Source organism: Amphibalanus amphitrite, unplaced genomic scaffold (assembly GCF_019059575.1).
Source record: "Amphibalanus amphitrite isolate SeventyFive unplaced genomic scaffold, NRLGWU_Aamphi_draft 000786F_arrow, whole genome shotgun sequence".
NCBI classification, from domain to species: domain Eukaryota; kingdom Metazoa; phylum Arthropoda; class Thecostraca; order Balanomorpha; family Balanidae; genus Amphibalanus; species Amphibalanus amphitrite.
Window position 1 is genome coordinate 189,454 of NW_024882280.1, and position 26,733 is coordinate 216,186.

The following is a 26,733-nucleotide window of genomic DNA, read 5'->3' on the forward strand; positions in this document are numbered from 1 at the left end:
GGTCTGTATGTATGGACCGAACAGAATGGATGATACCTGCAAAGCTACAATGTCGCACGTCACATGCACAATAAAAAGTTTGTGTTCTCGCTTTGAAGTCTTCACCTACACACCGAAGGGGGTCCGGGCCAACTTCCCATCGACACAGAGGGTGCGGATGTTCGCCCCAAACCATGGGAATGAAGCAGCCTAGCGACAAACGGTAAACGGCTTTAGATACAGGTGGAATAGGACTGCCATTTCACAAAGGTCATTTTACACTGTAAACTCATTTCAACAAACGTTTGTTACTTTTACAAGGAAAATTATTTAGCGCAAATCCCCGCACCCTTTGCCATGTCATCGAACGAGCCTATTGTTTGTCATGGTAGTTTTTCTTACAACCCACTCACATGTAGTTCGTTAGACTAGCTACCAAAGTTTGCTTTGTCATTGTTGTGTGAACGACTGTTTTCCTAGTTATAATCATGCGGCTACCAGGTAAAGACCTGCGCATGTTTGCATTTAACAGGGCTGAGCCGTGTACTTGTTAAGTCAAATCAATGCAAATCTTAGTTAGCATAGTAATGTCTACGTGCAGCAGACCTGTACTTGTAAGCAATCTACTAGTCTCAGGTTTGTAACGTTTTACAAAGACCTCCCTTGTATTCGTCAGTTTTCTCCACAAATTCGCCGCTCTGCAGTCTCATTATTACAGCAAAACAGCATTACTGAAAGTAGGTCATGTATTTAAAATGGTACATACACATTACACACACAATGGTGATAACACTCATGACCCAAGGGGCAAGGGCAATAACGCATGCGAAAAAGCAATGAGCGTCAACACTTACCGAGTACACTGTACCCATTCAAATCTAAGGGGCATTCAAATTCATTAGCCCCTTGGAATTCAGGTGCTTTTTCATTTTTAGAATTATTGAGTTTCTGCAGTTTGCTGTCTTCAGTGTAGCGACCCTTGCTTGCAAGCTGGAGCTTTCGCTCCTGATGAAAGCCTGAAAGAAAGCATCGCTATATTATAGCATATGCAGAACAATATGGCCTGGAGCAGAACACATTGTGCTTGCTTCCATACATCACGCACTTATTTAGCAAATTTATCTGATTCAATCTGCATTACTATCAGTTGAAAGACATATACATTTCATTAAAAAAATGACAAAAACGACCGAACACTGTTAATCACCTACCATTTTCACGGAAGTGCGCAGGAGGCCACATCACTGCACGGCGGTTGGCGCGCAACTGAAACTTTCAAAATGAAACGGCCGGAAACGTTTTTGGCGCCACCTATATAACAAGTAACAGCTTTGTATATGTTACTACTAACACGTCTAACTAGCGTAACTAAGTCCGTGTTGCAAAGGTGTAGCTGATACCTTTGACAAGGACATAGATTACATAAGTATGTATCAGTATTGTTGCAATGGTGTAGCTGGTTCTTTCGACAAGGATATAAATTACAAATCATAAGCAAATCTATGTTCCATATTACGAATAAGACCCTGGTAGTTTTCACAATAGCCTCCATAATCCTCGTCAATTTTATGAATGGTCGACTGGGTGCTGGGGCTGATACTAATATTTGCCCTGTTGATTCAACCAACTGTGACAAGATATTTGTCGTTCGACATAACCTTTATTAGTATTTTTGACAAACGCTCGTCATTGTACGACAACCCCTTGTCAAAATGAGTTTACAGTGTAGGTCAGATCAGAGATCACGTCGCAGGAGTCATGTGTACATGATGCATTAGAGAAAATTAAAGCTTTTACGAATAACTTTAAAACAAATCAAGCTTAACCAAAAAATAGAACATCAATCGGGAAAACATTTTTGATTTCCCTCGAAAAGTCAAGGCTAAACCTTCGGTCAAGTGACGTCAAAGGTAAATGATGGCCAAAATAAGTGAAAATACGAAGCGTCTTGACAAGTTAAACACAATATGACAAGTGACAACGCCCAGAGCTGAACCACATTTATGTGGGAAGTAGGTAGGTTAGTAGCAAATTAACTAGAAGATGTATACCTACAGCTAAAATATGAATGATACGAGCTGAGCGCTGCAACTTTGCGACCTTAGGGCTCACCAGTATATCGTATGTTCAAACGTTCTAGCAAGCTAGGGATTTAGCAAACGCACTATTTTCCCTCAACACATTGCCCTTTTTATAGTAATCCTTCGGAGAACTAGGCGAGCAAGCACCTGAACCCAATCAATTTGGCAAATTCGCGATAGTTTACCGCCAACAGACTGCCGACTGCACCGAGTGATTCACACACCACGCCGCTGCTACGACCTCCACCGTTCACTCAGATAGGACTCGCGCTCGCCGCGATGCTGTGACCTCTCGGTTCCACGGTTCGTGCGCGCGCCCTGCGACCGATGGGAGTGGCCACCCAGACACCCAGTCTGTGGCCGACTGGCGTGCTGCTTATGGCGGCGGCGTAGCGTCTTATTAGCGCCCCTCGCGTGTGTCGTGGGAGGCCGGGCAGAGGGGCATCCAAGCACCGACAGACACGAGTCGTAAGACTAAATAAAAGGTCGATAGCACCCCTGGGTAAATTGGCTGGGTGCAATGGTCTGGAATCGAAGTTATAGCATTCATAGATTAAAGTCTGTCTTAAAACCCTTGCCCCGTAGGAGGGGCCGAAACGCCCCCCCCCCTGTCCTTTTCGGTCGATATCTCCTAAACGGCTAAAGATATCGCCACCAAACTTTCAGGATTCCTCCGGGCATCAATTTTACACATTGTGACCAAAAATTTGTCCAGACCCTATGATAGGTTGGCCACAAATGACGTCAGAATGACGTCATGTTCTGCCATTTTCGACCGAAAAAAGACCTTCGCGAGAAGAGCTGTCAGGCCCACAGCTTTGAAGATACAGAAAAATGATGAAGACATAAAAGGTGTAAAATTGACAGGGCTACAAAACTGCGATCTCGAATTTTTGAATTTTTTGAGTTTTGACCCCCAAAAATCAAAAATGCATTTTTTTATATGTTAGCCAAAAAAAAATTCCAAAAAGTTTTTTGAGTTTCGAAAAAACGGAATGTATGTGATAGTACCTACCGTCTTCTATTTCTATCTACATACCAAATTTCAGATCGATATCTCCTTTTTTGGTAAAGTTATAGCGAAAAAAACTCTTCAAAAATGATAACGTCAAATTTACAAACTCAATTTTAGGCAATTCTAGACCACGTAGGGCAAAACAAAGACCACCATTGGACTCCCCGTGACAAGCTGCATCGAATGGATACCCATTTTATGCAAAAATATCAACTTTGAAATTTGACCTAATTTTACCTGACCTTGACCTGACCTTGACCTGACCTTCACTGGAACATAATCTCAACTGACCCCAAAGGCTGCCTGACCCAAATAATCGCATTTGTCATGTAAAATGGACCATAAACATGTATCACACGACACTTTCATATTGTGACCCCCAGTGACCTGACCTCTGTGACCTGACCTGGTATCAGTGACCTCAGATAGCGAAGTATGTGTTTGACGAACAATGTACCATCGATGGTTTTCAATAACTTACTAATTTACTCGATTTCACAACACATTTCTTGAAATGCCTGTGAACGGTGAAAATCTGACATTTGACCTGACCTGTGACGTCATCAGTTTGACCTAGGTCAATGAAATTTGGTCACAAGGTAGTTCTTTGGTGGGGCTATCAAACACCGTTTGGATTTTGAAAATCGGCCGGTAAATTTCCGAGGGGGCCGAAACGCCCCCCCCCCCCCCCTACGGGTGGTAGGGTCCGCCGGTAGCCCTACGGGGCGCGGGTTAAAAGTACCGCGCAAAGTCACGATGGAATGTGGACCCATCAAGCCTGACCGAAGAAGGGCCTGCTATAATTTGAAAGTCACCGAATCCATTGACCTGGGGAATGGACGAGGATGTCAATTGCTTCGGTGACTCAAATTTAGCAGGCCCTTCCTCGGTCAGGCTTGATGGTTCCACCGTTAGGTACTTTGCGCAGTACTTAAAAGACAGACTGTACACAACGACAACAACACTAGGTGGGCATAAAAGCTGGCTATTGTTCTTTTTCGTGTTGCTTCAATATTTTAACTTTTTATTTGATCCATTTCCATCTCAGCATTTTATCAGGTTTTTTTTTTCGCCATGGAGGAGTTTCCAATTTCCATTATCAAAGCAGCTGTTGAATGATGAATCATACTGTATGCGGGCACATGTACGAGCGTATGCCTATCGTAGTGTTTGCAATCAGCGACTTAACATCAGCGATATGGAAATAGAAAGCACCCAAAGTCGCGGCAAGCATGACGGCGAAAGGCTATCGCCTTCAATCACTCTGCCTGATTCACGACCGCCAGCTTTCCATTCGCACAGGAGGGGTGGGGCCATCCGATCGACCCAGGCTGCCAGCGGAAGTGTGCCCGACTCCAATCGACACAGGAAGTCGAATAGGTGTGCCGAGTGTGACCGGGGCGGGTCAGGCGCGCACCTCCAGTCGGCCAGTCTTCCGTCGACGCAGCCACAATGTGGAAGCTTGTCGTGAGTTGGCAGCAGTGGGGAGCGAAATCAAAGGTTGTGGCTAACTTTGCTCTCTACTTATTTTTTATGCGTACTTTCATTCGGATAAGCTTTTGTCTCCATCTAAAGACAGCGGCGCTTCAAAGTTAGATTGACATGATCGTGTAATAGTTGTTGAGGCTGGAGGGGCCGTGTATGACGCTGCTTTCTGCTGCAGGTGCTCCTTGTAGCCGTCGGCTCTGTCCGGTGGCAGAGTGGACAGGCAGCCTCCTATCCGCCGCCGGGTGCACCCAAAGGCAGCGACCCCGGCGGCCCAGCCCCTTACAACAAACCTCTTGGAGAAATCTCCGACAGCCAGTCTCGTGACGGAGGGCAATATGACGGCAGTTCCTACAGCAGCAGCAGCAGCAGCAGCAGCAGCAGCAGTGCTGGGTGAGTGCACGTGCCTCATAATCCGATAATCCTACAGGTGCACGCATATTGTGTCATTATGTGCCATATGCGAGGATGAGTGAGTTGGTTTTACAATTCAGGTGCTGTAATATTTACCCATACACCAGCACCACTGAGACGACAGAGCGAAAATTCATGAAAATATGGATATTATTTTGTTTCCGGAGCATTGTTTTTGAAGAAGGTAATAAATTTACGACTAAACGTCTTATTTGCACTTCGCTTATCAACAAAACTGACAACAGAGTGATTTCTTTACAGATCGCAGCTTTCTTTTCTCTCGCCCGATAAAGTGTTCGCCATCCGGCGCCTGAGTGAGTCCATCCGACTTCACACCGATGCGGCGGCGGCTCCGTTCTATCCGGATTTCCAGCCTGGCGTTCCGGCGCCGCCCCACCCCGGCCCCGGCTGGATCTGGCCAGCCGGGCCGCAGTATTGGGGGGCTAGCGGCACGCGCTACAATGGAAACGCGGGCACCAGCTACCCTGGAAACGGTGGTACTTACTACAGTGGAAACGGAGACACCCGCTACTCAGGAGCCAGCGGCACGCGCCACACTGCAAACGGCGGCACCACCTATTCTGGCAACGTCGCCCCATACTACCCTGGACCGTACCAGCCTGCAGGTGCGGTGAGCGGCCCCAGAAACAGCCGGGCTCCGGGAGCGGCTGGTGCTGACTCCGCCGGAGACGAGGGTGCTGAAGAGCCGCGCGTTGGGACGGTGACCGCGGCCTGAGCGGTGATGAGAGCTGTCCGGTGGCCCGAGGCTGAGAGAAAACGATGACCGTCGACCGGGCTTTGAGAGGGGGACTGTCACTGTAGCCTGCCTGTGGCTAGGTGGACAAAGTTACTGAGATACGGAGATGGCGGGGGAATCGGGAGATGGCCTCTTGCACCAAGTTACCTAGCTAGGTGAAACCGAAAATTGGAAAAACTATTTCATAATTAGCCAGCCTACGGTGGAAAATTATTTTACGCCAGCTCATAACGTAAACCTATAGGGCTAGGCGCTTGGCAGAATTTATCGATAAATTGTCGCGGTAGAGTCTTTGAGTCCAAAGATCGGTGGAGGACTTTGGTGCAGGAGGCTGGTACGGTTGTTTAGCGATTATTGTTTACCCATCTATAACCTCAAAGAATAAAGTGTATTGCATGGCAAAGAAAGGTAACAGAATGGGCCTGTTCCAGCGCCTCCAGAAACCTCCAGAAAGCTCCAGAAAGCTCTAGAATCCTCCAGAGAGCGTTCCAGCGCCTCCAGAAAGCTCCAGAAAGCTCTCGCCAAAGCTCCAGAAACCTCCAGTAGCCTCCAGAGAGTTGAGAGGTCCAAATTTCTCTGGAGGCTCTGGTCTACAATTATGGTGCACATGTGACAATCACGAATGTAAACAAAGGACATTTGACTGATTATTTTACAACTTGAATGTAAAGAAAATTACATTGCTATAATTTTATTTATCTTTTTAACTAAAATTGAAAACCAATTTCGCCTTTCAAGAGAGAACAATCGTCATTCTTTTGGTATCTATGACGCCAATCTCCAGAAATCTCCAGATTGCGTTCCAGCGCCTCCAGTAAAACCTCTGGTAGAGCCTCCAGTCAAGAATTTCTTCTGGAGGCGCTGGAACAGGCCCAATGTGGCAGCTATTCTGGAAGCTGTTTCCTGAGACGTTTAACAACGCAGTGTACAAGTGGCGCAATTGATTCATAAACCACCCACCTCCTTATGAGAAAAAGCTCTCGTGTTTTTTGTGACGTAGCTGTCTGTTCTTACTTCCTAAATTACGATTGATTCGTGTTGCATATGTATATGTTTAGTATTAGATGAAATATTATTGCCTATACCCTTTCCATATTTATTCCTGTTGTTATGGGCTATTGAATAAAGCAACTAGAGCAAATTTTATATGTGCCCTCCCTTCAAGATTGTGACGTCATTGAAACTCTAAACAAATTGTAGGTACCAGTGAAGTGCATCCTTGGTGTATTTCAATGTTGTCCTCTCGACGCGCGCGCGTGTCGGCGCAAGTTGTCTATTGAAAGCGCTAATAGATATAATTTAAGTAAGATAATCCGTAGTTAGGAAGGAATTTTTGTTGAGAAATTAAGGTAAGTTGTGAAACTCTTCTCGTTTCGTTACCACAATTGCAAAAATATGTTAAGCTATGGACTCAAATTAAACTGTTAGGTGACACCTTGACCTACCTTGGCTTAAAATGAGGGTCACCCAATTGATCAAATAATACCATTGCGGTATCATCTGAGTCATCTGTGATCTGTACCCTTTGCCCACATCGTGCCATTGCTCACCGCCAACCTTGCCGTCGCCGGGCCGGGGCTGTCTGAACACCCCTCGACCAACTCAGCTCCCGTGCCACGTAGCAACGGAAGGTTGAGGTAGTGGCATTCAAAATGGCTTTGTAAATCATGATAGAAACGTTTCAGTCATTTCTTAGGTCAGGTTATAGGTCAAATCACCAGACTCCAGAGTCCAGAGGTTGGTACACTCCTAGCAGACGTTGCCCTTAGCACTGTTCGGCGGGCGGCTAGTACTCTTGCCGGCGCACATATACGTGCTGGTTGCCCCGGCAACGGGCTATTGACCAATGAGAAGCGCGCTCTGGGAGGGCTCTGGTATTAACTGGATTTTTTGCCAGCTGGCGCCGTATGGTGGCGCTAGCAGAGCTTCTTACATATCAATGCTAGATATAAAAGAATAAATATTTACCAATCAATTTTTCAATTAAAGCCATTTGAAATATTTATGTCCATCCTACTACCGCGCTTATATCTAAAATTAAATACCTTTCGTGCGTCGCCAGCTGGCCAGCCAGCTGACGCAATCCAGTTTTTACCAAAGCCCCTCTGGGAGGCACAGGTATATGAAAAACCGCAGTGACGTTGCACTTTCCTCGCCTCTTATTGATCAATAGCCTGTTGCCGGGGCAACCAGCACATGTGAGCACCAGCAAGAGTATTTGCTGGCCACCGAACAGGGCCCTTGCTGCCATATCTATAATCTACATTCTCATGTGTGCCGCATTATCTTTTCACAGCTAAATATATAACAAAACAACCTAACCTGACCTAACCCTACCTACAGCTGTTATATATATATATATATATATATATATATATATATATATATATAATATATATATATATATATATATATATATATATATATATATATATATATATATATATATATATATATATATATATATATATATATATATATGTATTAGGTCTGATTGCCAAAGTGATTATAAAAAAACATACCACACAATGTATTATGACCTGATTTCATATCTGATAGTTATTCATGGCACAACCAAGTTTTAAAGCATCTGTGCAATATTTACTTTCACCACTCGGCACTCACCACAGGCCACTACCGCACTCCACCAGCCGTTCGCGCCACATGGCGCCACCTTTTCACGCACACATGGCCACATGGAGTGAAAAGGTTCAATTTTTTTATGAAAGTGACATCATAATAATACTTGTGATGTTTTAGGGTGTTTTGAATCATGTTCATTCAATATTTGAATGATCCTTTATTTTTTCCCATTGACTTATAAAGGAGAGGACAAAAGTTTATGGTTTGCCTGACCTTAGGTCACCAATATCCAAAGTCTGAGATAATTTTTGTAGACACTGTGAAGATACTGTCACTCTTGTGAATCACTGAAAGTTTCAAGACGATCGTTAAGTCGGTGTAGCTGTGACAAGCATTCTTAATTTTCTGAGGTAAGGTCTCTTGAAGTGACCTGGTGACCTGACGTTTTGCGACCTGGGACTGAAGTTATCATGACGTGTGTGGAGAAGATGCAGGAACACGTGGCCATTTTTTGACGTATCTGCGAAAAAAACACGGAGAGTCTGAACAATCCTCAGGCCTGGCGTGGGTTAATCCTTGGATTTGAAGCTCATTATCAAATAAAGGTGACCGTTCAGCCAGGATCAAAAGACAATAAGTCTTGAGAAGGGTTTGCACCCCCTGAGGATCGAACAGAAAAAATGAGGGAAATGTCAGAAATAATGTCACTTTGTCCCAGAGAGGTGAAATTTTGAATCAAAGGTTTCCTTTGATGACATTTGAATTATGGTTGGCCACTAAGTGTGTGGGTCATGAGTATGACAGGATGGGTACCTGCCTAGGTCACTGGGATCCTTGTGTCGCTGGGCGGAGTGGAGCTGATTCGCGGACAATGATAGACTGGAGAAGATTTTGCAGAGGCGAAAAATGTTCACCAGAGTATACAAATGTTTGACAGACTACGATAATATGTGCTTACGAACAACTGTAAGGTGAATAAATGCGTGCAAAAATCACGATACAAAAATAAGAAGGATATTGAAGGAATAAAAAAAAAAATGTGAGAAAAAGATCAGCCTGGACAGATGGAGGGCCTAGTGGTGGTAGTTCGATCTGGTTCGATCTAGCCTCATCATGGCAATGTTACCATGATTCCACAAGGATGGCATCAGTAAGACCTTATGTGTGGTCATCTATGCTCATTTGTTTTGTTTTTCAGATAGGTATGTCCAAAAACAAGTTGAACCTCACCCTTCCATCAATAGCAGCAAATGTGAACGGACCCGATGCCACCAGCCCTCCCAACAAGACACCTTCCGAGTGAGTATCAGCATTTAAACCCTCGCCGTCGTACCTACCGGTTCTCTTCATATTGGTTTTTGTTCCAAGTTTACCATGCATAGCGGTGCATAGCGGTTATCATAACTATAAACCGCTTGTTTGTTACCACTGTGATACCCCACTTTTACCGCACCATAACCGTCAAAGCCCTTCACTGTTGCCACGGCTATCATGTGTCACCGTGCTTTTGCCTTCCTATTACCATCACACCTTATCTCCCTTGTACCGTACTGAGTTACCATTCCCACCATGCCCTCTCCGTGGTTCCCATGCCCCCGTCTCCGCCAGCCCCGCGGTACACGCCAGCGTCGTGAGCGGCGCCTACTCTGAGGATGTGATCGCCAAGATGCAGCAGATGCAGCTGGATGACACCACGCGTCGCCGGCTGGAGAGCTTCCTGGAGCAGAAGCAGCGCGTCGGGGGTCTGCTGCAAGCGGAGGACCTCGAGAAGCTGGGAGAGCTCGGCGCCGGGAACGGAGGTGTGGTCATCAAGGTGCGACACAAGCCCACCGGCATCATCATGGCCAGGAAGGTGAGTGGCGGTGGGGACGGGGGGGGGGAGCTGGGGAGTTGTACGGCCCGCGGGAAGGGGTTGATGCTGTATTTCAAAAATTTTAACACTGGGAGCCATAAGAAGGGGAGGTGTGCTGTCCGCTTAGGTTGTTGGATAAGGGAAAGGAACGGTAGCTGCCGCTGGTCAATCAGCGATGTCCTTTGTTCAGATGAAATATGACAACTTAGAATGCTGCGAAAAGAACAGAGCGTTTGGACTAGAAATTGCGGAGGCTATCCAGCATGCCTGCTGACGCTAGTCTGACACACAGCCGTGCTGAAATATGACACTTCTGTCCCGACCGACGCGTCGTTTTTGGGTTGCTACCGCTGCCGGTGCCGCTCCAACAATGTTGTGCGCTGACTCGCTATAATGACGTATGCCTCGTAATGACTCGCTGAGCTGTCCTGACACATCGCCGTCGATCGTTTACAGTTGATTCACCTGGAGGTAAAGCCGGCCATCAAGAACCAGATTATGCGCGAGTTGGAGGTACTCAATCAGTGCTTTTCACCGCAAATTGTCGGCTTCTTCGGCTCCTTCTACAGGTAGGTGGGAAACGAGCTCAGCGTGCAAATCTGAGCGCCCGCGTGGCAGCAAAATGCACTTACATCTATCAAGCACGCATTGGGCCGTTCTTGGTAGACTACGATCTAGCATTACACCTACAAAACCTGCCATTACACCGGTAATGATTTCCGTTGTAACAGTACACCGGTGATTTCGAGCCGCCGGTGATCGGCACCGGAGCATTAGCCGGTGCTGCTAAGTTTAGTTTCCTCCACGCATAGGAAAGTGCAGGCCAGTTTACCAACCCCTATCATTTCGTGCATCTCACTGTTACTTATATGCCGTCGGTGAATTTCGCCGCAGCCGTGTTAAGTGTAGGATATCATCTAGGGAAGGTTTCGGCATTAATGAAGGCATCGTAGGTAATGTGTGATCCCTCGTAAAATGGCGCCATAAGAACCTCTAATTAATTATTGACAGTGTATGTCAGTCCTGGCGAGGTTTGCTTTGCCGTGCAGTTCATAACTGCCCTATAGCTGGTAGACTATGCTGAATATATCCGCGATGTTTCGGGTCACATGCAGTGTATACACATGCGTTCACCAGAGGTGTTCTATGCTATTCATTTACTGATCGTGGCTGACGGAATGATGGTTGGAATGAAACCCGTGGGCAGCTCGGGAAGGGGATCTGGCCGATGAATGGGGGTGAGAGCGACGTGGGGAGGAGAGGGGAGACCGAGAGCGGAAGTTTTCGTTGGAAGCAGCAGAGGCTCGATCGCACGAGCCTCGATCAGGTTTGGAGTATTAATAGGTGTTCCGCCTCTTACCTCATGCTCTCCACGCCTTTGACTTGTCACATGCATGGGTCAATCGGGCACGACGACATAGACTGCTGTTTGTGTGAGGTGACCTTAGCCAACCTGACACTGAAACTGACGGGCCGAATGCTCCTCTCACAGCCCTTCATGGTTTAGAAAATTGTTTTGCATCACCCGCACCGAGGGAATATTATTATGACTATTTTACTGTAGAAACATCTCTTATTGCGCTCTCTAAAATGAGATCTTTATACATGCTGAACTGCATAGCGTCTCAGTAGGTTACACAGCGGTGCAAAACTTCATTGGCGGCACCGCAGCTGGTCATGTGACCTTGTCAGCGCCGAGTCATTGCTATGCCGTCTCCGGCACTGGCGGATCCAGGCTTGCGTTTTGGGGGGGGGGGGCCAACTCATGCAGGAGCCAAACCTAGGGTACCCCCAAATCCTGTTTTCTCATCGGATTTAGGCCACTTATTTTTCGTCACAGCCCTGACACTATGATTTTTTTTTTAACTAAAAAGAAAAATATATAAATGGTAGCCCACCCGACCCATGCCTTTATATTACTTTGTAAACACTTACCATTGTTTTTATCGACCAGTTAAAGGGACCCTCCCACCTTAACATTAGATTTGAGCTGAGATAGCCAAAATGGGGTCCCTGGCTCACAATTACCGGTTTCGGCACGCACTCACAACATCGAGAAATGCCTTAAATCGGAAATATTGAATTTCAAAATTGCAGCATTTTGATTCAGAGGGGCTAATGCTTTTGGATACTTCTCTGAATGTGTGACGTCAGCGGAGATCTAATATTTTTTTAATATTTTACTAAAACGTTTGGTAGCATGCGGTGGTATAGGCTGCTTTGCGCGCAACAAATGCCGCACTTTCAAATAAAGTCGCTAGGAACAGCAGCGGATATCCCAAAAATTAAACAAAAATAAAAGTCTAATCTCTTGAAAACCGGTGAATATTTTTCGATAAAATTTGGTAGATATTCGTTTTCGCCCTTTCTGAACCTAGCGACATCACTTTCATGCCAATTCATTAACTTTTTTGAAGGTGGGAGGGTCTCTTTAACCCGCTTCGAGTCAGTGCTTGGGTCCCTTTGCGGGCCGGGAGGTGGTAAAACAGCCCTGTCTAACTCGACTCCTGGGCCACGCCCTGATTGAACTATGTTTCATTATCGTTTGGGGGAGGGGGAAAACGGGCCACTTTAGGCCTCTGGGAAGGGGGCATGGCCCTAAATGCCCCCTCCCTGGATCCGCCAGTGTAAGAAGAGACCATTGGAGCTGCAGTGGGGTACCTCAGACATCAGGGTACGCCCTCAGATGTATGTATAGGACTCGCATGGAGACCTCTTATGCTATAGTGTACTGAAAGGACCCAAAGGAGTCTGTCTATATGGGCTCCCGGAGATAGACGTGGGCCCTCAGGAGCCCGCCAGAGCCCCAATGAGGGATAAGTGGGGGAATTACCAAGTGCCTGCAATTGCATATTGCATAAGCCATAACGCCTTTACAAATCAATATATTATGCATCAGTGGCAGATCCAAGGGGGGCCACATGGGTCATGACCCCTTGGTGCCCGGGGGCACCACAGGCCTGTCAGGGGCACCACCGGCCTAGTAGGGGCACCACCAGCCCGCCAGGGGCACCACAGGCCTAGCAAGGGCACCACGGGCCTGTGAGGGGCCCCACAGGCTTGTCAGGGGCACCCCAGGTCTGTCAGGGACACCAGAGACCTGCCAGGGGCGCCGCCGGCCTCGCAGGGGCACCATGGGCCTGTCAGGGACACCAGAGGCCTAGCAGGGGTACCACAGGCCTTACAGGGGCACCACCGGCCTTGCAGGGGCACCTTGGGCCTGTCAGGGGCACCACAGTCCTGTCAGGGCCCAGGGGCACCAGCGGCCTAGCAGGGGCACCACAGGCCTGCCAGGGGCACCACCGGTCTAGCAGGGGCACCATGGGCCTGTCAGGGGCCCCACCGGCCTCGCAGGGGGCACCACCGGCCTCGTAGGCATCACGGCATCACGCAGGGGCACCTTGGGCCTGTCGGGGGCATCACGGGCCTGTTGGGGGCACTTTAGGCTTGTCAGGGGCACCACAGTCCTGTCAGGTCCCAGGGGCATCAGCAGCCTAGCAGGGGCACCCTAGGCCCGCCAGAGGTACAGCCCACCGCTAAAGTAATGTAGGGTTTTACCAAACTCAACGGTTGGCTTTGACTGGCGATTGTTTAATGCGAAGTGATTGAAAAGAAGATGTCAATAGCTAAAGTTGCAGCTGCAAGGGTGACGATACATATAAGCTACATTCAAAGTTTCATTGTAGTCTGGCTAATCGTTCCTAAGCTTCAGAAGCAGAACATACCCATGACTGAAACCCCACATTACTTCTGCTGTGGACTGTACCACAGGCCTGCCAGGGTCCAGGGGCACCACAGGCCTAGCAAGGGCACCACGGGCCTGTCAGGGGCACCTCAGGCTCCCGTGCCCCCCCCCCCTCCCCCCCCAGATCCGCCAGTGATGCCACACCACGCGAAACACCGCCAACTACCAGCTGCCGCGCCATAAACACGTGCCAACAACAGTCTTTTTTTAAGGTCGACTCCGCTCGCGCAACTTTTGACTGACCCTCACTGCTACTATATTGCTTCCATATTATGCTGTGGAAAGCTTTACTTCACCAAGTGGCTAAAAACCTCCATCAAGGTATATTTTCTTAGCAATTTTTCTGGCGTTTTTTGGGGGGGGGCCAAACAGGCCACTTTAGGCCTTTGGGGGGGGGCCATGGCCCCCGTGGCCCCCCCCCCCTGGATCCGCCAGTGGTCTCCGGTGGTCAATTTATCTGCACCCCCCCCCCCCCTCCCCTCCCCATCCCCGCCCTCGCTCAAACTCAGACAAAACCCCAGCAGCACGTAACCGTGCTACTGGCATTGGTGGACCACCCTGATAGGCCGGCCCAATGCCAACCTGAGGCTACCTACTGCGACGTGTGACTCAATCAATATCTGCGACTGATTAGGTCCGAACTTTTGATAGGATGTTTTTTTTTTCTGGTTTACGTTGAGCTCGTATTCCGGCATGGATTGTAACGCGAGCTCTCTCTCTCTCTCTCTCTCTCTCTCTCTCTCTCTCTCTCTCTCTCTCTCTCTCTCTCTCTCTCTCTCTCTCTCTCTCTCTCTCTCTCTCTCTCTCTCTCTCTCTCTCTCTCTCTCTCTCTCTCTCTCTCTCTCTCTCTCTCTCTCTCTCTCTCTCTCTCTCTCTCTCTCTCTCTCTCTCTCTCTCTCTCTCTCTCTCTCTCTCTCTCTCTCTCTCTCTCTCTCTCTCTCTCTCTCTCTCTCTCTCTCTCTCTCTCTCTCTCTCTCTCTCTCTCTCTCTCTCTCTCTCTCTCTCTCTCTCTCTCTCTCTCTCTCTCTCTCTCTCCTCTCTCTCTCTCTCTCTCTCTCTCTCTCTCTCTCTCTCTCTCTCTCTCTCTCTCTCTCTCTCTCTCTCTCTCTCTCTCTCTCTCTCTCTCTCTCTCTCTCTCTCTCTCTCTCTCTCTCTCTCTCTATCTCTCTATCTCTCTATCTCTCTATCTCTCTATCTCTCTATCTCTCTATCTCTCTATCTCTCTATCTCTCTATCTCTCTATCTCTCTATCTCTCTATCTCTATCTCTCTATCTCTCTATCTCTCTATCTCTCTATCTCTCTATCTCTCTATCTCTCTATCTCTCTATCTCTCTATCTCTCTATCTCTCTATCTCTCTATCTCTCTATCTCTCTATCTCTCTATCTCTCTATCTCTCTATCTCTCTATCTCTCTATCTCTCTATCTCTCTATCTCTCTATCTCTCTATCTCTCTATCTCTCTATCTCTCTATCTCTCTATCTCTATCTCTCTATCTCTCTATCTCTATCTCTCTATCTCTCTATCTCTCTCTCTCTCCTCTTTGTCTCTCTCGACTGTTGCAGTGATGGTGAACTCAGTATAGCTATGGAATACATGGACGGTGGATCGTTGGACCTGGTGCTGAAACAGATCGACCGAATCCCGGAGAAAATTCTGGCCAAAATCACATCGGAGGTAAGTATGTTATCAGTTGCAGAAAGAATAAAAGCATGTTGCAATAGCCAGGTAGAGACTGCAGGTAAGACGCCTGTGATTCTCGTGGAGTGTTGTTGTATTGTCGTGATGTGGCAGTGTCAATGTTTTGTGCGTCGTTGATTTGATGTTATTCAATTTACGGGCAGATTCTGTAGTTTTTGTCGGTACCTACTTATATAATTATTGTCAGGGGAATAGCAGTAGATGGCGGCTTTATGCTAGGACGTAATGTGTTATTGCCAAACAAAGATTGTAAATATGCATTATGTATTACACACATCCTGTCTGTTGCTCTTATTATGTTGCATTATTATGCTTGCATTATGTGCACTGTAATTGACAACATCATATATGCATTTTACACTAGTTCGGAATGATGAAGCACTACAATAGTTTGTCCTTGTTTGCCGTCTGGAGCAGCCTGAGACACAAATAACGCGTATGGGCGTCAGCATTATGGCTGACAATTGGCACCGCCGCTGTAGCGAACGGTGCCTGAGAATTGTATCAATGGATCGGTTGGCACGCTAAATGATATTTTCTCACGCCATTGTGCCGGCGGTCCGCTCACATCCTAAGGTGGGTTTTTGTCGTCGCCTTGTGACCTTATTACGTTGTTTCGCTTCCGTGTGTGTTGTGTGACTGCTAAAACACAGTTAGTCGGCAATCGTTACTGATATTCGTATCGTACTTCCCGTCAAACGTCTGGAGCCGCAACTTTCACCTGGATTGGCGATATCTTGCCGTCTCGGAGCCTGTGTGTGGGGGTGGGGGGAGGGGTCCGTACCCCTTATCATGGTGCCCTTGTGGAACAGATGGGTTTAGGTTGAGGGGGGGGGGGCTGCCTTTTCCGGTGGCCAGCTTGCGGTGTGGGTGGTCGACTCGGAGCTGTTGGTGCTAGGAAAAGTTCTCCTGGGCCTCGTCGCACATTTATGCTGTGTAAGGTTGCCGTTCAAATACATTAGGAGGACTCAATAAGGCTATTTTCCCGTGTCTGACGTGTAATGGCAGCTGCTGTAATTGCTGTTAGGGCTTAATCCTGTTTTAAACAACAATGCTTAGGCTTACCGATCATAATGGCTATTTTTGGCTCCCTATTTCTTTTTTCGGGTTTCACTATACTATTACCCGTAGTATTGAATGCGTTAATCTGGCATAAGCTGAGTAATTGACTACCTTTACATGTTTAGTTAGTTAGCTTTTAGATCCCTTGAACGACCACCACCTGCTGCCGTTGCTGCCTCAGGTGCTGAAGGGCCTGTCGTACCTCCGCGAGCTGCACCAGATCATACACCGGGACGTCAAGCCGTCCAACATCCTCATCAACAGCCACGGCGAGATCAAGCTGTGCGACTTCGGCGTGTCTGGACAGCTGATTGACTCGATGGCCAACTCGTTCGTCGGCACGCGCAGCTACATGTCGGTGTGTACACACTTGTTTTATTAGTGTGACGTTATGGGCGCAAAATGACCTTAGTAGTCTGTGCGCCCTAAAGCCCCAATAAACAAGCAAACCAACAAGGGGGCAACCGTCCGTGGGCTCAACGTCTCACCTTCGGGAGACAACCTGAGAGGATTCAGACAGGAGGACACTACTCAAATTACAATCAGTCTTGCTAAACGCTGATGGTGGTGCTCTTCAGCTTTAAGTGCTTTTTACTCGTGTCTCGTACTATTTATTTAGTCTCACAGTTATGCAATAGCTTTTTTTTTTCGTTCGTTCATGCAAAGCTAGCGCTCTTCAGCTAAGGACAGCTCAACTTATCTCAAGCCACCTGTTTACAGTCTGCGTATTTAGCGAACGTTACTTGTTAACCGTCCTCCTCCTCACCCCCTCTGTCCGTCTATCTGTGCCGTTTTTTTTTTCCAGCCGGAGCGCCTGCAGGGCATCCATTACTCGGTGCAGAGCGACATCTGGTCGCTGGGCCTCTCGCTGGTGGAGATGGCGCTGGGCCTGTACCCCATCCCGCCGCCCGACTACGCCTCGCTGGCGCAGAAGTTTGGCGCTCAGTTCACCGAGATCGCACCCCACCGCGTCGCCTCGCCCATCACCAAGTCGCCCAAATCTGGTGAGAAGGGAGCTGAGGGAATAGAGAGGGAATGGCGAGAGAAATCATGTGAGGGATTGGAGGGAATGATGGAGAGGAAAGGAATAGGATGGACGGGAGGGAACAATGATGGAAAGGATGAGAGGGATGGGTCAAGGACAGTCTTTTGGGGAGGGCCGTACATCACGACAGAGCGACGCTTTGCGTGTTTGCTAATTTGTAGTCTACTTGTTTGGCTTCATGTCACAATTGCCTCCCAATCTCACCGAGCGTCACGGTGCACTCGGTGACCGCAACATGCCTGTAAGTTACAGGCGGGGGCAATGGTTACAGGTTATGATATAACTATTGCGGTTTGTTAGGCTAGTCACAACACATGTGTCAGACGTGTGTGAGCGTCAAACGACTCTCATCTCCCCTGACACGTCTCTGTTCTCTGTTCCCTACCGACCGTTAGCTCCCAATTCCGGTAAGTCGTTCGTATCGGCCGTGGTCCCAAGGCCGCCCGAGGACAGTGTGACTTAGCCTGAGGCTGTTCAGTTCAGCCCCGGTGATTAGGCGCTATTGCGCTGTAGGAGTTGGCTTCTATGAGCAGTCGAGCCACGATGTGGCGTTAGCCGTCTGTGTTTTGAGTTTTAGCTGAGCTTCGCTTATAATCACGTATGGACCAGTATAACGCCTTTTGGGGCGACTAACGGAGCGAGCGAGAGGGTGGGCCTTGCACGTGCGAAATTGCGAGGGGGTACCTCCAACTGACTTGTGCACGGCACCCTACTAACTGGTCTCTAGCGATGTGCCAAATTTGGGCACAATCGGCCCAGCCGTTCTCGAGATCTGGAAGCGGCACCCTGCACGTGCGCACGTGCAAAATGGGTCCCAACTGACTTGTGCACGGCACCCTACTAACCGGTCCCTAACCGTGTACCAAATTTGAGCGCAATCGGTCCAGCCGTTCCCGAGATCTGGAAACGACCCCTGCACGTGCGCACGTGCAGCAGCACCCCAACTCTGGCACATGTATATGCAGTGCCTAGTGGGTGCCTACCTACATGCCAACTTTCAGCGCAATCGGCCAAGTAGTTACCGAGATATTGCAACAATTACAAAACTGACACCTCTTCAATTTGCACGTGGCACGTGCATAAGGGGTCACCCACATGCATCGGGAATAGTCCAATACTTGGTAGAAGGAATGAAGCTACCCTACAAAAATTACCGCGTGTAAATCGGTCAAGTGGTTGCTGAGATATAAGTCTCGCAAAAGAGTGACCACGGCCGGCCGGCCGGCCGGCCGCTCATACTCAGAAATTTCCGTTAATCTAAGGAAAGACTACGCTCGCTTCGCTCGCTCCGTAATAAAAGTTAGAACATAGACCACTATATATCTGGACTGTGCACGGGTTTTGCCGACTGCTATTAGGGCCCTGCTGGGAAATTCGACGTAGCACGCGGAATTGTGTATTGACGCTCTAGTAAGCCCATTTAAATGAAAGTTACTTCTTAAATGTGATGTATATTTTAATAAATGTATAATTTATAGCATGATTTTTAACACGATAAATAAATAAAAGCACTTATAGACAGGTATATCACACTGTATTAAGTTCAAAGCATCAATAGACAGGAACAATCCGTGATCGGTCGTTTTTGACAAGAGACAGTCTGACGACATATTGGACACACTGCAGATTAATTTGCCTGTCTAAATCAGACACGCACCCGGCTCAATGCTTTGAAAGCCCACACGATCTGCGCCACGGAATTACGAAGATTCCTATGGGTAAATAACAAAGCTGCCGGTGTGCGTTTTTAGCGAGACCGTCCGAGGTGACCTGCTGGGCCACAACTGTTCCCTGCTTCCACTGAGGCCGATTTCATGCTCAGCATAGGGACAGACGGGTTCTGTCATCTGTCCCTCTCGAGAGAAGGGGACTTTTGAACTGAACACCGTGGTCAGTGACGGTGGCCGCATTTTGCAGCGGGTGATGGCGATCGAGATTCGAGATTTAGACGGAGTCACGAGATCTCGGTTCACTGGACACTGCAGCAGAGCTTCGCACTTAGGAATGCACTTTCTTATAGTTCTTGTGCTACATTTGCCTTTAGTTACTATTCGAATTGTAAATCCACATCTGAAATTCTCAGCCATGTAGGTATCTTACACACCGACGAATAGGATCGTAGTTATTGATTGCATAGACAAACTGATCCCAGGAATGTTGCATTGTGTTTACGTCCTGCGGCTCAACCTTTCTCATTTTCATGAAGCTTTCTTATTTCATGAAGCTCTGTTCGCGCATCGCTGGTGTTGAGTGACGGTATACTGTCCATATTGACTCCATGAATTGCAATGTTTGTTTTTCGCTCAACTATACACATCAATGTGTTGAAGGAATGCAGGTCGTAGCGTTGTAACTTGAGGTGCTTCTCGACAGTGTGACTCCCTCAGCGAGCAATGTGAAGAAAGTTATCGTTTTCCTTTACAATGGTAGTCGCGCTGTCTTGAAACACACGTTTGAAGCTATACGCGTGCCGAAGAGAGAGCGACTCGGCAGCTGTTACCAGAGCAGGACCCATTGCTTGCATGCAGGAGCGGAACACAGATTGCTGATGTGGGCACGCCAGCTCTCCGCAAGCCATAACATATGTGACCATCACTTGACCAAATTGCAAGACTTTAGCTAGTTTTGGGCTTCACTTGTGACTGATATTATAGGAGCCGCCAGTCTGGAAACGGATCCGCCACCTCTCCTTACAGTTGTCTTCTGCTCAATTTTTCGGTCTCGGCCAGCGTCACAGCATGTAATAAAACTCACAGGGAGCCCAGTGGTCAGAATTCCAAGACATTTTCAGCTTTAGGGCATATAGAAATTGACTTCATATTGATGCCTTAGCCAGGAACCGGAAAACTGACATTGTTGCATGCACTGTCTTGGCTCTTTGAATATGCTCACTCCCTGTTCTGTTCATAGGATATTCTGAAGTGATTATCACTAGCGGCACATTTTACTGTATTTCAGTGGCATGTATGCATTAAAAGGTTTCATTTTATTTAAAGACAAAAGAGAACTATCCCGCATGTCAATGATAAACAACAAACAACAATAATCTTGCAAAAATCTTCGCTACATGTCTGTGAAAATTTGCTAATTCTCGTGAAAATTAGCTGGGAACCATCATCCACACCATGTTAAATCATGGAAGAAATGGGCAGAAAATGCCCTTCTTTTTTCGATGATTGCGCTAATATTATATATTTTTTGCTCAATGTAAGATATAACTCAGATTACAAATTGACTAGTGGTGATGTTTCCCAAAGCACATCATCATATGGCGAATAAGTTGGCTGTGACAACCTTCGAAAGTTAGGGCCCTAATGGCAGGGCCCTAATTTCCGTGCACAGTCCAGATATATAGTGGTCTATGGTTAGAATCATTGCATCCATGCATTTTCCACGATTGAAAGTGAATAGGGTGTGCGGAGTCTGATGGCCGCTCCTTTTTGCTTGGTGATCTTATTTCCAGCTGTGCTGCACAGTGCACACTGCACATGTGTGCGTATGCTTTTGGCATGGCACACTTGTGGAGCTATTTCGGTATTTTTAAATATTTCCGAACAGCTTTGATTGAGTTTTGGCAGCTGTGTCTCTTACCCTTTAAAGTGTGTTCACCCTGGGTTAATTGTCTTCTGTTTATTACGAGCGAGCGAGCGCAGCGAGCGAGCGAGTTCATACTGAATTAAGGGAAAATCCTGAGTATGAGCGGCCGGCCGGACGCTCTTCAAAAGCTAATATCTTAGGAACGGGACATCCGATTGACAAGCGGTCTTCTTTACTGAATGTCACTTGGACGTAAAAGTTCTGTGGTGTAATGGCCACCATGCGTTCTTGCCAACCACCGCACGTGGCGCGTGGTAAAGTTGGACATTTTTTAAGAACCCCAAAATTGCAACCTCAATAACTGCACAACGGTTGGGCCGATTGAATTGAAACTCGGTACACACTTAGGTCTCCATCAGATAATTCATCTGCATGTGTTAAGGTTGGGGTGCTACTGCACGTGCGCACGTGCAGGGGGCGTTCTCAGATCTCCAGAACGGCTGGGCCGATTGCGCTCAAATTTGGTACAGGGTTGGGGACCGGTTAGTAGGGTGCCGTGCAAAAGTCAGTTTGGACCCCGTTTGCACGTGCGCACGTGCAGAATGCCGCTTCCAGATCTCAGGAACAGCTGGGCCGATTGCGTTCAAATTTGGCACACCGCTAGCGACCGGTTAGAAGGGTGCTTTGCACAAGCGCGTTGGAGGTACCCTCTCGCCCTTCCGCACGTCCAGGGCTCACCATCTCGCTCGCTCGTTCTTCGCCCAAAAGGCGTTTTACTGGTTGTGTAGTAAGGTTCCGTTGCTGCACGTTTTGCGTCTCACCCTAATTTGTTTACAATGCTGGTACACGTATATTTGGGTATGTTTTCGGATCGTCACTAACCGGGCGCAGGCAGGGGCAGTGGTGGATTCGCAACAGGCACGGCTTAGCGTGGCACTCAGGTCCACAGCCATCCTTTGCACGACTCGGATACAATACCCTAAAGATATGTGTACTTTACCGACCGTCTTACTGGTTTTATGTCTAATTTCAAGAATGTTTTTAACTCAAAATCGAAATCGCGAAATCAAGGTCACATGGATACCGGGTCATGCAGGCATCACGGGCAACGAGCGAGCGGACCGAGCCGCCAAGGAAAGTCTCCAGGACCCTCCAAACGACTCGCTCCCATGCCCGGCATCCGACCTCCTAAATTCACTATTCGCCGCCTTTAAACAATCAGTACAATTCGATTGGGACATCAATCCCCACTATCACCTCCACCCAATCAAACCCCTTCTTAAACCATGGCCCTCATCGAATCAGAACACCAGACTAAAAGAAGTGATTCTCGCGAGACTCCGGATCGGTCACACAGAACTCACACATACCTATATTATCGAGCAAACTCCGCCTCCTCTATGCCATCGATGTAATTACGGAGCGAGCGAAGCGAGCGTAGTCTTTCCTTAGATTAACGGAAATTTCTGAGTATGAGCGGCCGGCCGGCCGGCCGGCCGTGGTCACGCTTTTGCGAGGCTTATATCTCAGCAACCACTTGACCGATTTACACGCGGTAATTTTTGTAGGGTAGCTTCATTCCTTCTACCAAGTATTGGACTATTCCCGATGCATGTGGGTGACCCCTTATGCACGTGCCACGTGCAAAACGAAGAGGTGTCAGTTTTGTAATTGTTGCAATATCTCGGTAACTACTTGGCCGATTGCGCTGAAAGTTGGCATGTAGGTAGGCACCCACTAGGCACTGCATATACATGTGCCAGAGTTGGGGTGCTGCTGCACGTGCGCACGTGCAGGGGTCGTTTCCAGATCTCGGAAACGGCTGGACCGATTGCGCTCAAATTTGGTACACGGTTAGGGACCGGTTAGTAGGGTGCCGTGCACAAGTCAGTCGGGACCCATTTTGCACGTGCGCACGTGCAGAGTGCCGCTTCCAGATCTCGAGAACGGCTGGGCCGATTGTGCCCAAATTTGGCACATCGCTAGAGACCAGTTAGTAGGGTGCCGTGCACAAGTCAGTTGGAGGTACCCCCTCGCAATTTCGCACGTGCAAGGCCCACCCTCTCGCTCGCTCCGTTAGTCGCCCCAAAAGGCGTTATACTGGTATAAGATATACAATCCAACATTTTCTTCTACATTGCCCCCTATACGACGTTGAAAGACAACCGATGAAAAGATATACGACTACTAATCAACTTCCAATGACGCTCCCTACTCTTCTTGGTGATTCAAATCCAGACCTACTTGACCTTCTTTTCGTTTTTCTACACAATACTAAACTTGAACGATCCATATAGCACAGTCTCGCGCTCAGTTCCGTGGTCGGCAAGCCGTCGATAGCGGTTCTGGGCGCGGGACTCAATCTTCTTGATTTCCTGGATACTGGCCATGTCAATTAAGGAGCCCCGAGCTTACGGGCACCAGCCGCCGCCGCGGGGACCATTGGCACGCGGCGGCGGGCTCCTCTGCCCCCCATCTGCTTGGAGAAAGAGGTGTCGGCACTATGCCGTCCGCAACGACCCGTTTAATGGATTGTTACGTCACTGGAGTCCGCACTGAAACGTCAGTTCTCTAATCATACCAGTCAGCACTTGGTGGGAGTTTGCAGGAGCCCCGAGCTTACGGGCACCAGCCGCCGCCGCGGGGACCATTGGCACGCGGCGGTGGGCTCCTCTCCCCCAATTCATTGGAGACATGATTTTCTCTTGGTTTCTCTTGGTTTTCTCGTGTTTCATTGTGATTGTTTTGTTTCAATTGTTCTTGTTTTCCCTTACGTTTGCGAGCGCGCGTGTTTGCGTCCCTCCGGCGGCGGCGGCGGCGGCAATCGGGACCTGCCCATCCCTCTCGCGGTTCTCGACAGGGATCCCTCTTAAAGGTTGAGGCCCACTCGAGACACCGAAGCTATCTGGCCGGACACCCCGGGCGTGGCCTAGGTGGCTTGCATCCATGGCCCCCGGGAGTGGATGAAGGCGATAGCTCCACAAACACACTTACACATTAGCGATATAACGTAACGTAATATCAAAGCAAAGGGATTTTTCCTGTGCAATTTGGCAAAAGCGCACAGGTTTTGCCCTCTAAGATAGGCACCAGGTTTTTCTAGTTAGGACTTTCCTGGTGGAACTCACAACACAACAACAGCACACATTACAACACTACCACATTTCAGCATCAAGATTCAGCAGCAAGAAATGTAAGTACTCAAAATCCCTCTCGGCACTGCCACTCTGGCACCCTTTCTGGCTTTCCCTTGCACTTGCTCCCACCGGACGTCACATGAGCCGGTCTAACGTAAACTTTGCTCTTGATACTGCCTTGGGCCGGAATAACATAGCCGGCATTAAAGTAAAGTAAAACGGAAGATCTGGCTAATTGCCAGCTAGTAACTTCCCCCTACCCCGACCAGGGCCTCGGCCTGTCGGGAGCAAAATTCAAAAAAAAAAAAGCACGGTATCTGCATTAAACGTTGCCCCAAATTCACGTTCTGGTTGCCCTCCCTTCCCCAGCTGGCGTGGGTAACGGTCGTCAGCTGGCCATCTTTGACCTGCTGGAGCACATTGTCAACGAGCCGCCGCCGCGGCTCCCGCAGGGTCTGTTCAGCGACGAGTTCGTGGCCTTCGTGGACAGCTGCCTGAAAAAGAACCCCGACGAGCGGGCCGACCTCAAGTCGCTTATCGTAAGTGGGGTGGGGTACTCCGAGGGCTAGGTCTCAGGTAGTGCGGGGCAGGCCGGTGCAGCTTGCGAGGCTGTCTTATTTTATGTGGGATGGGGAATGGCGATTTTTTGTCTGATTTGCAGAATGTGTGTGTGTGGTTGACATACTGACATGCTCGGCAATGTGATGTTGATCAGGCTGATACTATTATCTACCTGGTTTGGAACGCGTCAAAAATTCTTCTGACAAACACAGTCATGTTGCTCCGTATAATCATGTATATTCGTGATTTGTTCATCATACTGAGGTCAGGCAGATGTAGCGATATCTGAACGTCCTGTGTTCGTTCTGGCAGGTTCATCCATGGATCGTTCAGGCGGAGCAGGATAACGTCGATATTGCCGGCTGGATCTGCAAGACCATGAACCTGACGCCCACCTCCGCCACGCTGAAACCCAAATAGCGACCGCCGCCACGCTAGGAACCTGGAACTGAAACTTACTATCCCGGATCATAGGTGGCGCTGGGACGCGACTTTCCGCGATCTGGACTTCCAGGATGACAAAGCCTCGCTCCCCGGCTGCCTACCGCGGTACTGATGGACCGGGTTTGCCTCTCGGAATCGGCAAAGCTCGGGATCAGTTGGTGCCCCGGGCAAAAACTCTTGACTTCGGCGGGATTCGAACCCGCGGATTCGAACTGAGCTAGTGGTCCGGTAACATGCGCGATGTTGCCTCGGGCGGTGGACGCTGCTTTCCCGTATTTGTGGTATGTGTAACCTGGATTATGTTGAGAGCAAATCGATCGCCTCTGGCAATAAGGCTTCGTCGTCGTGCAATCTTTGTCGGATTGTGACCTTTCTCGACGCGAGCGATGCGTGTCAGTTGGATGCGGCGTGGTGTCGGCTCCGGCTCTCCCAGATGTTCCCTTGCTGTCGCCTCGTCCTGTAGCTTCTCGTTTCAGTGGTTGTGTGTCGTGTGGATGCTCATTGAGTGATGTCATTCATTACGATATGACTGATCCTGGTGAAGGACCGTGGCTTCATTTTTCCGTTTGCTTGCAATGAATCCGGCGCACCATAGCGCTTAGTGACCATGCCGATGACCGATAGTGTTTTGTCATCAACGAAGAACATCTGTGGATCCTTTTGAGCTGCTCGAGTCAAGAATCAATATCTAGAATCATGCCTGAGTTTTGCGTTTTTCCGCATTGAGTGCCGCTTTAGGAGCGTTTTTGCGATATGGTCATAATAGCACCAGTGATCTTTTTGCGTCGCTTTCTGTGATGATATGTTGTCGGAAGTTGAGTGTGTATCTAGCGGTGGTAGTAAGCTTTGTCAGTGAACTGTATGCGGGGGCTTTAGAACTCTGAATCGAGTGAACCCAGAATGAGCAGGGTGAAATGCCAAGATCACTGGCACTCCAAACGGTGACTGTTGATGTTCTGATGTCGGTTTATGATCGCGGCGCCCGATCCGTGTGCCCGTTGTAATTGTGCTTCGCATTTACTCGTACTTACTGATTGTGGTAAAAATACGCACAAAAATGAAACACGAAGTGTTTTCTGCAGCGTCTGGGACGTGTACCGGTACTCGGGGACCGGGGCGGGGGATGGAAACGTGCGTCTTCTCCACCGCATTTCCATGGACCCTAAGAGGTCATTAGAAGACAGACAGACCTCCAGCTAGGCGCAAAGCACAACATATTTTATGTGCTCGTCGAGAGGGGCTGAAACGGCAAATTTGTACTACAAAAGGCTAACTGGTGATGTCATCAATGGTGTGCCAGTTACATAGGCGGCGGAACGGGGAGGGCACCGGGGCA

At 48.4% G+C, this 26,733-nt stretch overlaps 2 protein-coding genes and 1 long non-coding RNA gene across 6 annotated transcripts; 2 read left to right on the top strand and 1 right to left on the bottom strand.

Moving 5' to 3' along the window:
• Positions 1–707: 707 nt before the first annotated feature.
• On the bottom strand, positions 708–1,572 carry LOC122366121. The gene is made up of 2 exons (XR_006253847.1): positions 1,191–1,572; positions 708–995 (listed from the first exon to the last, which is right to left on the bottom strand). It is a non-coding gene; the product is annotated as an uncharacterized LOC122366121 (long non-coding RNA).
• Positions 1,573–4,466: 2,894 nt separating this feature from the next.
• Positions 4,467–6,143, top strand: LOC122366120 (forkhead box protein O6-like). Its single transcript, XM_043337973.1, has 3 exons — positions 4,467–4,542; positions 4,739–4,953; positions 5,236–6,143. Exons 1-3 carry the CDS (start codon positions 4,528–4,530, stop codon positions 5,708–5,710), a joined length of 705 nt encoding a protein of 234 aa, XP_043193908.1. The 5' UTR covers positions 4,467–4,527; the 3' UTR covers positions 5,711–6,143.
• Positions 6,144–6,706: 563 nt separating this feature from the next.
• On the top strand, positions 6,707–26,460 carry LOC122366119 (dual specificity mitogen-activated protein kinase kinase dSOR1-like). Of its 4 annotated transcripts, none has more exons than XM_043337970.1 (9): positions 6,707–6,927; positions 9,513–9,613; positions 9,923–10,166; positions 10,623–10,735; positions 15,476–15,587; positions 16,855–17,031; positions 17,479–17,677; positions 24,762–24,931; positions 25,266–26,460. In XM_043337970.1, the coding sequence occupies exons 2-9, from the start codon at positions 9,519–9,521 to the stop codon at positions 25,371–25,373; spliced, it is 1,218 nt and encodes a 405-aa protein (XP_043193905.1). In that variant the 5' UTR covers positions 6,707–6,927; positions 9,513–9,518; the 3' UTR covers positions 25,374–26,460. The 4 variants fall into 4 exon arrangements, with proteins under 4 accessions (XP_043193905.1, XP_043193906.1, XP_043193907.1 ...); XM_043337971.1 differs by lacking the exon at positions 6,707–6,927 and adding an exon at positions 6,930–7,080; XM_043337972.1 differs by lacking the exon at positions 6,707–6,927 and adding an exon at positions 6,968–7,080 and having other exon boundaries at positions 9,517–9,613.
• Positions 26,461–26,733: the final 273 nt, after the last annotated feature.

Bases quoted from the DNA above. Each gene is read 5' to 3' on its own strand.
- LOC122366119 (XM_043337969.1), top strand. From the start codon at position 9,519: ATGTCCAAAAACAAGTTGAACCTCACCCTTCCATCAATAGCAGCAAAT. The intron at 10,736-15,475 runs GTAGGTGGGAAA...CGACTGTTGCAG, and splicing joins TTCTTCGGCTCCTTCTACAG to TGATGGTGAACTCAGTATAG. The intron at 17,032-17,478 runs GTGTGTACACAC...TTTTTTTTCCAG, and splicing joins GCACGCGCAGCTACATGTCG to CCGGAGCGCCTGCAGGGCAT.
- LOC122366120 (XM_043337973.1), top strand. The intron at 4,954-5,235 runs GTGAGTGCACGT...ATTTCTTTACAG, and splicing joins AGCAGCAGCAGCAGTGCTGG to ATCGCAGCTTTCTTTTCTCT.